The following is a 14,344-nucleotide window of genomic DNA, read 5'->3' as shown; positions in this document are numbered from 1 at the left end:
TCTAGTAAACTCTATGACATGCCTCTTCAAGGTTTCATCCAGAATAACTCCCATGCCATTTTGGGGGGGTTGAACTCCTTGAATAGTAGTCTTTGTAACCGTCCACCAGCATCTTGGCTTTGCAACCTTGCTATTTTGTCTCTTGTATACATACCACATTTACTCTTCTTCTCTTTAAGACCCCAGATAGCTCCTTCTTCTTCTTCCAGTCAGTGTGTGTACGTTCCACACCTGAGTTTACTCAGCTTTCTCACTTCTTTAACTTTAGCAGACCTTGTCCAGTTACAACAGTCAGGGAAGCTTGTTGTACATTGTTTGCGGGGATCGCCCTACTCCACTTGACATGGACACCAATTCACATGAGTATATCCATTGAATGAGCTTTACAAGTTGGCGGTCCAAACTGGAGTTTTCCCTCTCCTAAGTGAGCTACCTTCCAAGGTTACAAGAACCACCTGCCCCGCCAAGACTTATTTTCAGGCATTCTTTATTTGACTTGACATCCTCATCATAGGGCTAAGTGCCATTTCATAGCGGTGGCTGCACCACCAGTTCCCCCATCCCTCCTTACTGAGCGGTGTTGACAGTTTGTCTGTGACTGCTTATTGAATATTTGCAGCTGTCCCGTATGTCTGCAGGAAGTTCCCCTATCCACCACCCGGGCGTGTGCCTTACTAAGGTCGGTCGCTTCCACAAGAGGAGCTGCATGTTCACTAGAAACGCCGCAGACAGTGAGGGGCTGCAGATATTTTAGGGGAGTCCGCTGTCTGAGTCGCAGGAAGCAGGTTTCAATCTGAGCAGAAAAGGTTTGATACCTGGTTCCATTTGAGAAACAGAGGTGGGTGGAGGAGATCTGGGGCTAGATCCCTGGGTGAGCCCTGGAGTGCTGGATCCTTCACCCACGAGTGCAGGATCTCTGACAGAGTGCTGCTTCTTTTCCTCTGCCTTTTAATTCTCTTCTTCCCTCTTTCTCACCAAGTCCTTCGTTTTTCATCTTCTTACACCTGATTCTTCCAGGAGGCAGAAGAACAAAAGAGGAAGGCTAGATCCTCAAAGGTATTTAAGCACCTAACTCCCATTGATTAGGAGTTAGATGCCTAAATATGTTTGAGGATCTGGCCCGAAATAGGTAAGCTGAGGCACTAGCATTGACTAAAGTTGGCATGCCTCCTTCGTGGTTGGTGAAGCCATAACTGCAAGTCATGGCTGTTGCCAGTAAGATGGCAATATACATATTTGACCTAGCAATGCTGTGGATGCGTTTGCTTACACTCACACATCACTGATAGCATGGTATGTTATACAACAGTGGCCTGGGAAGTACCACCATATCTCCCGCTAGTGCCTGGCCCTGATGACTATAACAGCTTACTGATTTCCCCCCTCAGTTCTCCTTTAATCAAGTGGTAGAAACATGAGATTTTAGTGCTGAAGGTTCCCGATTGGATTTTATCTGTTCATATGTAATAAACACTGCCAAGGTTTCTCATGGGCAGGATTTTTAAAAGCACACAACACAGGCATGTTGCTGCTCCAGCGAAAAATCAATAGGCGTTTCAACACTGATTTCAGTGGGACTAGAGCAGGGTGTGATTTCCATCAGTGCCGATCTGTACATATGAGTCCTTTTTTTTAAACTGATGTTCTTAATAAAGTTAACTTTCTCACCCTAGAGGCTTTTACTCCCCCCGTTTTTATACCCTATCTAAATTTCCACTTGAGCTACAGGGAAAGGGAGATAGATCTTTTGAGTGTGAAGGATGTGAAGGTGTCTTCCAGGAGACTTTGCTTTAAACAAAAAAAATCTCTTCATCGAAAAAGGGCAGTTGCTAGTCACCAGGCCTGGGACAGGAATAGACTGTCTTCAAAAAGGCCTGGCGAGTATTCTGCTCATGCTGGTGACCCAGATGCTGACATCTGCATTGCCTTCACAGCATGTCTGGTTAGCACTGCAGCTCGCTCTCAGGTGCGGAGCCTGAAAAGGGCGGGAGATACGCGCGATCGCTAATGAAGAAAATACATCTGCAGGCTGCAAAGGCTAAAGTTACTGAAGTTATAAAGTTCTTCCTCTGGCTTTGCAGTCTGAAGAGGGAAGGATCATAGAAACCTAGGGCTGAAAGGGACCTCGAAAGATCATCTAGTCCATTCCCCCATGCAGATACAAGACCAAGTATGCCTGGGCCATGCCTGACAACTGTTTGTCTAGCCCCACCTCTCAGCTGTGTGAACAAAAGGAGAAAAGGAGGGGGTGGCCCAACACTCGCATGCTTGCCCTCCATGCCAAAGCTGGTAGAACGGAGCCCTGAACCCACAAAGGTTAACCTGGCCTCCGATGTCTGACCCTGGAGGAGAGAGAACATCGATGACAGCTGAGCCTCTCTTTTTACGGTGGGCATGCCCTTGCCCAATGCCCAGCTTTGAAAGAACTCAGGAAATGGACCAGCCCAGGCCCAATACAGTGATCGGGCTGGAGCACCATCACAGCTCCATGCTCTGGAACCAGCTCTCCACCCTCACCATCCCGCCTTCACGTAGAACCTGACAGGGGAACCATGGTTCTGCATTTCCTCAGTTGTTGCTACAGTTGCAGGTCTTGGGACAAGTGCAGCAGATCCCCACACACCTACATACTCTGAAGAGAATGTGCAATTTGACCATATTGGTCAGTCTGGTCACTGTCCCTAGCAGAGAAACAGAAACCTGCTGGGCCCTTCCATAAAACACTCTTAAAGATATGGGAGGCTGAAGAGGGGAAGAATGGCTCTGGAGGCTGAATGCCCATTGAGATTCAGGACCAAGTAAACTCAAAAGCCAGACTCTATATAGCTCCTTCCCACCTGATTAGGATATCTAATTTACCTAGAGAGAAAACGTTTGGGGTTTTTTGCTGGATTCTAAATGCTATTGTCATTTTACTGTAATTTTTTTTCTGGAGACCACTCAATTCAATATTCAGTGTGAAATACTTTTATTCTTAGTTCCAAATGAAGAGAATCACGCTGAGCTATGGTGCAATTCATTGCGAACTGTGGAATCTGGTGGATTACCAGAGACAAGCTGTAATAACCCAGATTCTTCCTCTCTGTTTTCTATTCATTATAGTGCCCATATTGGAAGGTGACTCTGCAGTTGCTTAGCTGGCATTAGGAGTATGCCCTCCCATCTCTGCCAGTAAGGGGTAATCAGAATTACTTCCCTTAACACAGCTGCTAAAATGACTAGAGATGGGGCAGGGCCACACATTTATTGGAGTGTATTGTGAGAGACCCTAGCTGTACCTATTAGTAACCACTGAAGGAGGGAAACAAACAAGTCTATCTCCCATTGTGACAAATTCATAATTAGTGGACAAGAGATGTCCATATCCAAAATCATTTCTACATCAGAAATGCTGGAATCAGCTCCATACATTCTGAGAAGACTCCTAAATATTTAATGCCACAGGATTAGTAATACCTGGTGCTGAACAAAGAACTGAAGGAAAAAAATTACCCTCAGGGGTCCCTGCTGAGTAGCCACAGGTCTCTATATAACAACAGATATTACATTACCTGTTTCAAGGTTAACATGGAATTTCTGATATTTCCTCTGATCTCTACAAACATCTCAGATCTAAGGTAGACCTAAAACGCCGTCTTTTTTTCTTTCTGCTTAGTTTCCAGCTTGTGAAACATAAAAGGGGTGCTTTGCTAGACCTTTGAGCAGAAAAGTACATATAATTCTGCTGTAAGAACCTGAGAGAAATGGAGTCTAACACAAATTTTCCAGAAGGGAGAAAATATTTTCAAAGGGAGCAGCACTGTATAGTGGTTAAAACACAAGACTGGCAGACAGAAAAACATGCCTTATAGTGATCGACTGAAGGAGCTCAATCTAGTTAGCTTAACAAAGAGAAGATTAAGGGGTGACTTGATCACAGTGTAAAAGTACCAAAATGGGAAACATGTATTTGATAATGGACTCTTCAATCTAGCAGACAGAGATATAATATGACCCGATGGCTTGAATTTGAAGCTAGACACATGCAGACTGAAAATAAGGGGTAGATTTTTAACAGTGAGGTTCATTAATCATTGGAACAATTTACTGAAGGTTATGGTAGATTCTTCATCAGTGGAAATTTTAAAATCTAGATTAGATTGGTTTTATTTTTTAATGATACGCTTCAGTTCAAAAGGAATTATTTGGGGGAAGTTCTATGGTCTGTGTTATACAGGAAGTCAGATTAGAGGATTACAGTGGTCCCTTCTGGCCTTGGAATATGTGCATCCATGAAAAAGCAGAAGTCTGGCTTCTATTCTCAGGAGTCAGTGACTTAGTGCATGACCTAGGGGCAAGTTATTTAACGTTCATGTGCCTCAGTTTCCATATCTAAAAAGCAGGGATAAATCTTCACTGACTCCCAAAATGCTGAAGCTACATTTCTCAAATCACTTTATGAGCGTTGATGATCTGTATGGAAAGTGCTGTAGAAATGGAATATATTTTTTCTTTTGCAAAGGGGTAAAATTTTGTGAGAGAAAAGGTAATTTAAGAGGATAAAAGAATACGGTTGCCTCATTTCCACTATAGTTGATCCCAGACAGCTTTCTTATTTTTTAAGATAACACTGCTCCTTGCCACTTGAGTAGTGTAAATTGGTGCTATCTCTAGAGGCTTGAAATGATCTGTCATTCTCTCTTTGTTTCAGTTAATTGTTCCATTCACAGAGGGGGCTAGGAGAGCTTTTTTCCAAACAAACTTCCCCATCCAGAGACAGGAAATGGGCTCACCAAGAAATCTCCCACCCATAAAAATTATATTTTTTCCAAGACTGAATTTTGCCTCCAAATACATGGAAATTGAAGGAACTGTCTGTCATATTGGACTATTCTCTAGGAGTCATCCATACGTTCTGTCTTTACAGAGAAATCTCTACTACTGTATCTGCTCACTTTTTATTTTAAAAAACATGAAAGTGGTTTTAACTGGCCTCAAAAGCCACACAGTCAGAAAATATCTGTTCTAAGGGCACTGCCCGGTTTATCAGTGAATAAAACAAAAAACAAGCAAACACGGTTAGAAGAAAATATGGGTCAGGTCAGCATCAGAAGAAGCCTATGCTGCAGCAGCCAGAGGTCCCAAATTTGAAAACTTTGTATCTTCTATTTACACCCAGCACATCAGCTATTACACTAAGATCACACAGTTTAAAAAACGAGCTTTACATGCAAATCTAGACGATATTGTGTGTAAGTGAAACCACAGCACTGGTTTCAAGGAACAAATGACAGAAAAGCACACTAAGGCCTTGTCTATGCCAGACTTATTTTCCTAAAATTTCCTGCCGTTGCTGCCACCAGTTCAGCTTCATCAGTGGTAACACTAATGCAGACAAGGTACCGATGCTGCTGATGTTGTAATCAACCATGTCAAAGACCTGCTTTGACCATGGAAGATGGCGCACTGGTTAAAACACTGGCTGGTCTACACTAGTGTTCCACTGGGGCCATCAATGGTACAGCTAAAGAGATGGTAGGAAATTTTAGTTCAAAAGGCACCCCACAGATTGGACAGTCTAATAAGCTGGAACAATAACCCAGCATTTGATTTGCTCGTGGGACTTACCTGAAGACAAGCTACTCCTATGCCAACAGCTCCCATTATCAAAAGATGATCTGCCAGGAACTGTTCGAGTTTCGTAATGCATCCACCCTGCAAGCAAAATCACAGTGTTTACAACGAGAGATCATTCAACACTGCTGACAAGATTCACTCCCCATTTCCTCCCTCACACACGAAGCTTTTATAGTTGTTACAGACAGGAAATTAAAGTGCTTTGTGGCGTATAGAGTTACAGCCTATATCCTTAAAATCAAGAGGAATGATGATGGGGGGGGAATTTCTACACTGACAGTAAAACCAGGGAGAGTCAGTTCTGTTTGTTGTGAAGGTTTTTAACGCTGCAAACAGTCAACAGCACCCCTAAACTTGAATCCCCATTGTAAGTCTTGGTCTCGGGATTTGCAGGTTGCTAGCTGCCTGGGGGTCACAGTATCCTTGTGACTCATTGTGTGCTTTACAGGGGGTTTGTACGGCTGTGGCTGTGTTTTGTGCTGTTGAAGAATAATCACGCGCTAGGCGGTAAGCAAATATCTGTGTGTGTAACCTGTTTGACACTTACCATGGGCCTCCTGAGAGAGTGAAATGGCTCATGTCTTTGTGGGAATCTGGGAGAGGCTGTGTTTAAGTTACTGGGGAGTCTAAAGGGTCAGCACTGAGTCCAGTGGGGAGGCAGCTGGACAACAGAATCCAGCTCTCAGGAAGAGGTGCTAAACAGAAGGTCTGCACCCCAGTGTGCCTAGGAACCCCAAGAGTGGAGCAGTGGCTGGGCTGTGTTCAGGCTCCAGATTTAAAACACCTGGGGACCCAGCACTCGAGTTCCCTCACAGCAGTCTAGTGAGGAGGTGCTCAACTGGGATCTGCGACAGATTGGTACAGATACAGCGGAAGAGTTGATAGGAGCAGGGCCCAAGCATAATTTTTTTAGGGCCCAGGACAAACTTGTAACATGGGCCCCCTCCCACAAACATGCCCGTGGGGGTTCCTCTGGGCCCCGGTGAAGCGAACCCTTTCCCCTCCCTCCTGTGAGGGCCCTGGATAGGAGTGGCAGTCCACAGAAGCACAGGTATCTGTTTGGGGTGACAACCGCCTGGATGGAAAGTGTGGAAAACCTCACCCAAGAGCTTCACCAGGAAACGGAACATGGACAAAAAGGAGAGACGATAATCTCTGGGGAGGCACAAAAGTACTGACAGAAGACTGCAAAACCCCCCTGAAGCCATTTCTTCCTTGTTTACAAATCATAGGCTTTTTGCTGCCCTTTCATCAGGGAGGGGCAAAATATTGCCATTTACCCTATTAACAAATCCCAAATCTGCTCACTTTTTCCTACATCTCTGCATGCATATTCCATACAAATATTAAAGACATATGTGCATGTCATGTATTCCTTCCAAATACTTTAACTGGGGGAAACATACTTTCATTCCACACTGGATGCCATTATCACTATTTACAGAATGTACAGTGTCTCGCTAAATCTAAGATGCTAGTGGTTGCCAGATAGAACCACCAACTGGTTGGAACTCTCCCTGCAGTGGAGATTACACTAGTTTGGCCTTCAAACACACTTTCCAGTTAGTGAAGTCCCAGTAAACTTATTTGGAATGTCTGCTCCAAGGAGAGATGTGGAATTCCATTCTAGTCACAACAGAACAAAGGCTGAGAGCTGAATGTTCCCCAGCAACTGTGCGATGATAAAAACTGGGACTGGCAGAGCTCATTTTACTGCATACACGCTGGAGAGAACAGAGAAAAATGACTGCGTAAAAATGGCACTTTCCTACTTAACAGATCTCCTTTCTGTGTGTATTTAGAATCCTTTTCCACTAATGTCTGCAGATGTTAAGAATTCACTGCATTTTTATTTGCATTAGTCCTGCACAATCAACGCAGCCTGGAGAGAGGGAGCTAGATTCTATCCCTTCCCATGTATCTGAATTATTTCTCAATTCCAATCAGTGACACCTCTGCAAACCCACTGAAGACAATGGGATTTGCACTGGTGTCACTGAGGGCATGATTTGACCTGCAGAACCTTTATTTATGATAATTTATGGTGAGAGAGCACCTAAGGGCCCCGGGCATGGACCAGAACTCCACTGTGTCAGGCACTGCGCCTTGAGGAGTTTACAATCTATTTGTTCACATCATAGGCTTGATTCTTCTCTCTCTTTCAATAGGGCAAATCAGGAGTGACTCCACTGAACTCAATGGTGTTATACCAGAGGAAAAAAGAAGAGGAGCAGGACAGTCAAGCATAGCACAGGCAGCAGCCTGGAAGCTTTCCACACTTCCCCCCAGCAGTATGCCTCAGCCTCGTCACCATACAGTCGCACCGGAGTTTTGTTTTACCTGTGGTTCGTTCATTCAACAACACTGTGTAAATCATAACGTTATTAAGAGTTTAGTGTAACTGCTAATACTTTGGGAATGTCTGTGTTAAATAGAAACTCTGTTTTTAAACTGCATGAAACTAAACTAGTCACTAGTCACAAATCACAGAACATTTTGTGTTCAAATGGATTTTGAATAGGTCCTCTGTCTACCCCCCTGCGCTGTGGCAGAATTGATTTTACATCTCCCTAACGCATTCTTATTGTCCAGTTTAGGAAAATCTCAATGCCGCACATGCAAAGAACAGAGAGTAATCGGTGCACTTCAAAGTGCTGTTTCACTCTGAGAAGTGACGCTAATCATGGCATTCAAGGGGGGTCCGGTATTATTGCCTCTCACTGACTCCAGCTTAGTCGTGCTTTGCTGCGAGTAAAATGTTGTCCGCACTGCAAACTCAGTCCGGGCTCTGAGAGCTCGGCACTTTCACTCACACAATCCAGTAACTGTAACAGAGGGTTTTACTATCCAGAGCTCTCAATCCAACACTTTTCACTAGCTTTATGTTCACTTTAAACGTGGCCTATAGAGCAAAAGAAGGTTGATTTTTCGCTTCATTCTGAGGTAGAGAGAAGGCCTAAAAGGCCCCAAAGGCTATAGATTCATTTAAATTTCTTTTTTTTAAATGCTTGTTGTTTAAATTAACAAGCAGGTCTTGTCCATCAGGTTTATCCTAGAAGACTCTGTGGATGCCTGAAGACCAAATAGAATGAAGGTATTAAGGACACCTAGCCCGGGTCTACACTTATCTCGCGATTCGGCGGCAGTCGACGGGAGTTATGCAAACTACGCAGAGTAGCTTGCGTAACTCAAGTTGCCTGCTCAGCTTCCCTTCTGCGCACTGTCTACACTGCGCTGCGCTGACGGGAACAGCGTTCCTGTCGACGCAGCACTGCGCTTCTTGAAGGGGTGATTTTACTCACTCGACTTCCTGATCGATTGATCCAGTCCATTCTAACCGCTCAATGGATCCAGAAAGATCAATCTGGCAGCAGCGAATTTGCTGCCGTCAGTATAGACATGGCCCAAGAAAGTGAAACCTAAGCACCTCAACAGAGAAGTGATTTTTACTTAAGCTGCTTAAAATTCTGTGTTTTGTTCATTTTAACTTCATTTAACTCAAATGCCTGAAAAACTGTTGAGAGAAAAGTTCTCTTTGGTTAAGATTTAGTATACCCACAATATTGATTGCAGGCTGAAATAGCTCCCAACCGACCAGTCCAGTTCTCTGATTCCTTGAAGAAGTCCTCCAGCAAGAAACAAAGAAGAGCAGATTTGATGTTCCTGATATTTCTGAGATAAAATATTAGCAGAAATATCCCCTTTCTACTTTTATTTTTTGTAAAAGCCTGCGAGTCCTTCTTTATACATCATAACGATTGAAACATAGGCGCACGTAATGTGAATAACTGAAATCTAGCGCTGACTCCACCACCCTGATTGGGCAGGAAGTCTTAAAGCAGCTTCTGGACTGAGGGTGTTATAAACTAATGAGAACTGAATATTGATTGGCGAACTCTCCCCCATCCAGAGAAGTGCATCCATTATGGTAGCTTTTTAAAGTGCTGATCTGTGCGTGTCAACCAGTAAGCTAAAGACCTCTATTTTTTTCTCCTGTTCTCTAGTGTTTGGAAATGAGTTCTCATCCATTAGTTCTAGAAGCAAGTATAAACTGAATGTGTATTAAAAGAAATGTTTATAAAGTGATGCAGTACTTTGAAGACTGCACAGTACAGTATTTTCTGTTGCCACTTGTAATGCAAAACCAATATAAAATATTTATACACAAGGAGGCAAAATATATTATCAGTGCTATACACTGAAGCAGAGAAAAGCTTAGGAAGGATGATGGCTTCAGAGTTTTAAAGGGCTTCTGAGCAAAGAATCAAGTTTTAAAATTAGCTTCTGTTGTTGGATGTAACACACACTGTGACAGAGAAAGCAGCAGTGTGAAACAGAGTGCTTTTGCTGTTAAAAGAAAGAGAGAAACCCTACCCCAGGAGGTAGTTATGTAATTCTCTTTGCTTCCGTCAATGCTAAGTGCAGCAGGGACTTAAAAAAAAAATTCCAAAAGCAACCTCGACTTTAATACTTTCAAGTCCCTTTATTGCCTCTCTCATGTTTATCATTAAACAACTGCAAATATTGGCACTGAATTTAAGATCAGTTGAATTTCTAGCCTGCAAGCAAAGACTGAAGCATGAATATCTCTGAAGCATCTGGCCAACATTCACAAAAAGGCTTCTAAGGAGATGCTTTAAAAAATAAATCTGTAGCTAGATTTCTTTAATATTACTTCAAGAGGTCTATGAGTCTGGTCCACAAGGGGGTTTCTTGGTACTTGCTCATTCCGTGCTGTTTAGCTGGGGAGGATGTGTGGACTAGTGGGCAGAACGCAGGACTAGGAGTGAACTTTTCCCCAGAATTTTCAAACCTACGTGTCTAAAGTTAGACTCCCTAAATCCATGCTTAGAATCCTAAATAAAAAGTGGCCTGATTTTCAGAATTGCTGAGCATCCATCTATCTTATTAAGGTAATGGAAGATGCGGGTGCTAAGCATCCCTAAAAATCAGGACATTTTTATTTGGTGGTTAAATATAGAATTAGGAGTCCAACATTATTCACATCGGTCTGAACATTTCAGGGACTCTAATTCTGTCTCCTCAACTGACAGTGACTGGCACTGGAGAAGTCACTGATCCTGACTATGCCTCCTATTCTCCATCTCTAAACTGCGTAGCATCATATCTTGAAAAATCTTCCAGCTAGAGTAAGAAGCCTTCTCTGGCAAATAGGAGGAGGCCTAGGCCATCAATTGCTGTATGTGAGCTTTTATTAAGAAAAGATGTTTCTAGCCCTTACAGTCTTGAAGGTAACCTGTAACCCAATGCAATGTGGCCTCTCTTTGTCTGCTGAGAGGCAGCCTCCTTGTTTCTCATGCTGCTCACCACTGAGTGAAAGGCAGAAGACGGGTCAGGTTCACAGCTACTGAACAGAACTCCTGTGGGCAGAACTAACAAAAAGCATGACCATTTCATGCTGCTGCCTGGCTCAGCATTGGGCAGCAGCAGAGGCAGGGACTGGTGTTACACAGGAGGGAATTGGAAGGAAGCAAAAAGAAGATTGATGACGGTGCAACCAGGGAGTGGAAAGTAGTAGAGACCCAACTCAGCAGTCAGGAGGTTCTGAGGACAGGACAACAGAAGAAGAGGTAGAGAGGGCTGTATCTCTCTCCTTGCAGATAGGAGCTTTGGATTTAGCAGACATCTACTACACAGAGGCTGAGGGAGGCCTGTAGAAGGGTCCACAACCCACTGGCAGGAATCCAAACACCCTCCCGCTTTCTAGCGACTGCAGGGATGAGTTTCTCACCAGGATGTTATCCCTGTACCTTGTTAATGGCCTCTCCCATCCCAAGCTTTCGGATCAGCCCCTTTCCTGTAGGTTTAATCTTTTGGCTAGTACGTAACTAGTGTATTTTCCAGTTCCTTGGGATAATCGTACTTATTATAGATGGGAAATAGCATCTCCGTAATTTAGTTTGCAACCAACTGCCATTATAAAATCCAGTTTTAGTCTTCTCCCTCCACATCGGAATGGCTTGGGAAACTGGTTTGGCCTGAAAATAGCCATATTTACTCTGAAAGCAAGGATGAACATTTCTATGAAGTCGGAACAAAATCCAACACAACATTTGAATTGACTGCAGGGGGCTGGCATTGGCACAGTGGAAAACATCAGCAGCAGAACAGAGGAACCACATGTTGGTAGGGAGATACATAAACTCTCAAGAGACTCACTGAGACAGGACCAGGAAGCTTTGGGCAGGAGAGGGGAAGAGATGGGCAGGTTTTTGTAGTGGGGTAGAGTGACCTATTCTATCGGCTGACCAGCGAAGGTCAGAGAGGCCTAGCTGGGAGAGAAAGTTCCACGTTTCTAAGAGAGGGCATTCAGGTGCGAGGGAAGGATCGTGGGCATCCTGAGGACTTTGACCAAACCAAAAGAACATTCCAGAGTGGCAAGAAACTCAGACAGGGAAATGTGTACAAAAGTGTTTATTATTTTGTCTAGATATGCATATCCCCTGTGCTGTTAAGTAAAGACCAATGGTATTTTAGAATCCTGTGCAAAGTCTGTCTGTGTGCTCCTGAAGAAGTAAACTGTACAACCAGAGCACCCACGTGCCTGGAGTTCTGGGAGAGGATGTCTTTAAACTACAAGAGAGCCTGAGGGTTCAACACTGGTCCCAATGGTTATGCAGTTGGACCGCAGAGTCTCAGCTCTCAGAAGGGGGTATTAGGCAGAGGATCTGCACCCTGTGTCTAGAGAGTGTGTCTAGAGATTCCCAGGTCTGGAACAGTGCCTGGACTCTGTTCAGGCTATGGAGGCTTAAAGCAGACGGGATCCAGTGAGATGGATCACCTCACAGCAGTCTGGTGAGTGTCCAAGAGGGACGTTTGACTAGATATGTGACAACTTTGAAAGAAAATATTAAAATATCACAATCAAGACTGCAAAAATCAACAATCCGTGGGCCAAGGTTAAGTATGTGATAACTGTATATTAGCTTTGTTAAGAATAACGTGTTTATTTTGTGGGCAATTATAAGATTTATGAGGCCCTTAGTTATGCTTTTAAGTGCTCAGGTTTTGTGAGTGGTGTGTCAGTATGTACCACACATTGTTAACAGTTAGCAATGTTAGCTTGTTTAAAACCCCGTTTAATTGTTTTGAATAATGATTTATTTAGAGATGCTGCAAGATTCCATTAATTGCTGTTTGCAATTCAATCTGAGATCCTCAAATGGAAGTTGTGGTAACAGGGACTGTGCTTTTCAGGGTTCAGCTTCCCAAACAATCTGGATGGGGTGCGGTAAAGCTCTTGTGTTATGGATAGCCAGATGGAACCAGTCACAGAATGAAGCAGATATTTTACAAGCATCTGAAGCCCTGAACACAACAGGGTACTAGAAGTATAAAGGGACTAAGATATACCCCGAGTGGAAGAACAGAGTTTTTAAAAGCCCCATCAGAGTGAAACTCCTCAGAAATATGGAAAACAACTGGAAAAGGTTTGGACAATGCTTCACTCTGAATAGGCAAAGCAGTGGGTGCTAGCAAAAGAGAAACCAGAAGGTAGCTATTGTCAGAAATGAGGCGGTCTCTGAAACTCTTTATGTGTTTAACAGTTGTCAGTTAACACAGGCAGAGGAGGTTAACTAGGAGATTGTATTACAGAAACGTGAGGAGTATTGCACTCCACTGAAAAATGAAACACACGAGAGAGAGGTTTTTATGCAGTGTTGCTGTAGCTGTGTTGGTACCAGGATATTGGAGAGACATGGTGAGTGCAGTAATATCTTTTATTGGACCAACTTCTGTTGCTGAGCGAGACAAGCTGTTGAGAAGAAGAACTCTGTGTAAGCATGAAAGCTTGTCTCTCTCATCAACAGAAGTTGGTCCAATAAAAATATTTCCTCTCCCACCTTGTCTCTCTAGAGATGTTTTAAACCATAGGGCAGAACGAAGGTGAAACCATAGAAGACTTTGTGACTGATCTAAGGCTGAGGAGCCAATCTTGCAATTTCTTGAGGGTTGGAGAGTGCAGTCTGAGCCCCTGATTAAAAAAACAGATTGGGATTGGGATCTAGAACAAAAAACTCAGAGAGAGGCTACTGGGAAATCCAGAATTAACCCTTGACAAAACAATTAGAATTTACCAAGCAACGGAAGTCACCTAAACTGGAACAAAGCTTATAGAGGATAGACAGTGGTCTGACCCAGTAGACATGATAGAGAATCTAAAATACCACAAGAAAAGAGACCAGAGGCAGAAAGCCACATGGAGCACACATCAGAATCAAGGAAAAATAGCACATGGAGCTGCACATACTGTGAGAGTCACCACAAGTTAGGACAATGCCTGACACGTAGGAAAAGATGTAAGAAATACAATGCATTACATCACTTTGCAAGAGTTTGCAAGCACCAGCAGTGCATACACCCACTAGCTCAGATGAATTCATCACTGGAGTGAGGGACAGCACTGCAGCAGAAGATGAATGGACTACCAGTCTGCAAGCAAACAGTACCTATATTAATTTTAAGTTGGACACTGGTGCAGAAGCCAATGCGCTGCCAGAAACAGTGTTAACACTATACAAAAGCCACAGGTATTGGAGAGTAAATGCGTAAAATTCAGGGATTACAGTGGGGAGGTTATCCCCACTAAAGACATGAGAGCTAGATGTGTGGGTAAATAACAAACTAGAAAAGTTACAATTTGTAATAATTCCAGGGAAAAGAGCCTTTCATTACTGGGTTGAAAGCATGTCAAACCCTTGGTCTC

The 14,344-nt window shown here is 43.5% G+C and overlaps 1 protein-coding gene across 4 annotated transcripts in view; it reads right to left on the bottom strand.

Moving 5' to 3' along the window:
* The window catches only part of TSPAN11 (tetraspanin 11), a 113,996-nt gene that overhangs the window by 27,245 nt on the left and 72,407 nt on the right, over window positions 1-14,344 (bottom strand). For 3 of the 4 annotated variants that reach the window (XR_010916787.1, XM_067531037.1, XM_067531038.1), the window contains exon 7: window positions 5,608-5,694. Coding sequence is in view for 3 of the 4 variants with exons in the window: in XM_067531037.1 (XP_067387138.1) it covers window positions 5,608-5,694 (87 nt within the window). In the remaining variant the exon portion in view is untranslated. Of the gene's footprint in view, window positions 1-1,851; window positions 1,976-5,607; window positions 5,695-14,344 lie in introns of those variants that run through there. The other variant, XM_067531036.1, reaches the window with a different exon arrangement.

This window comes from Emydura macquarii, unplaced genomic scaffold (genome assembly GCF_026122565.2).
Source record: "Emydura macquarii macquarii isolate MOO-44397 ecotype Brisbane River unplaced genomic scaffold, CSIRO-AGI_Emac_v2 contig_3122, whole genome shotgun sequence".
Lineage (NCBI taxonomy): Eukaryota > Metazoa > Chordata > Testudines > Chelidae > Emydura > Emydura macquarii.
Note: the sequence above shows the minus strand (reverse complement) of the source record. Positions and strands in the feature narration are given on the sequence as shown.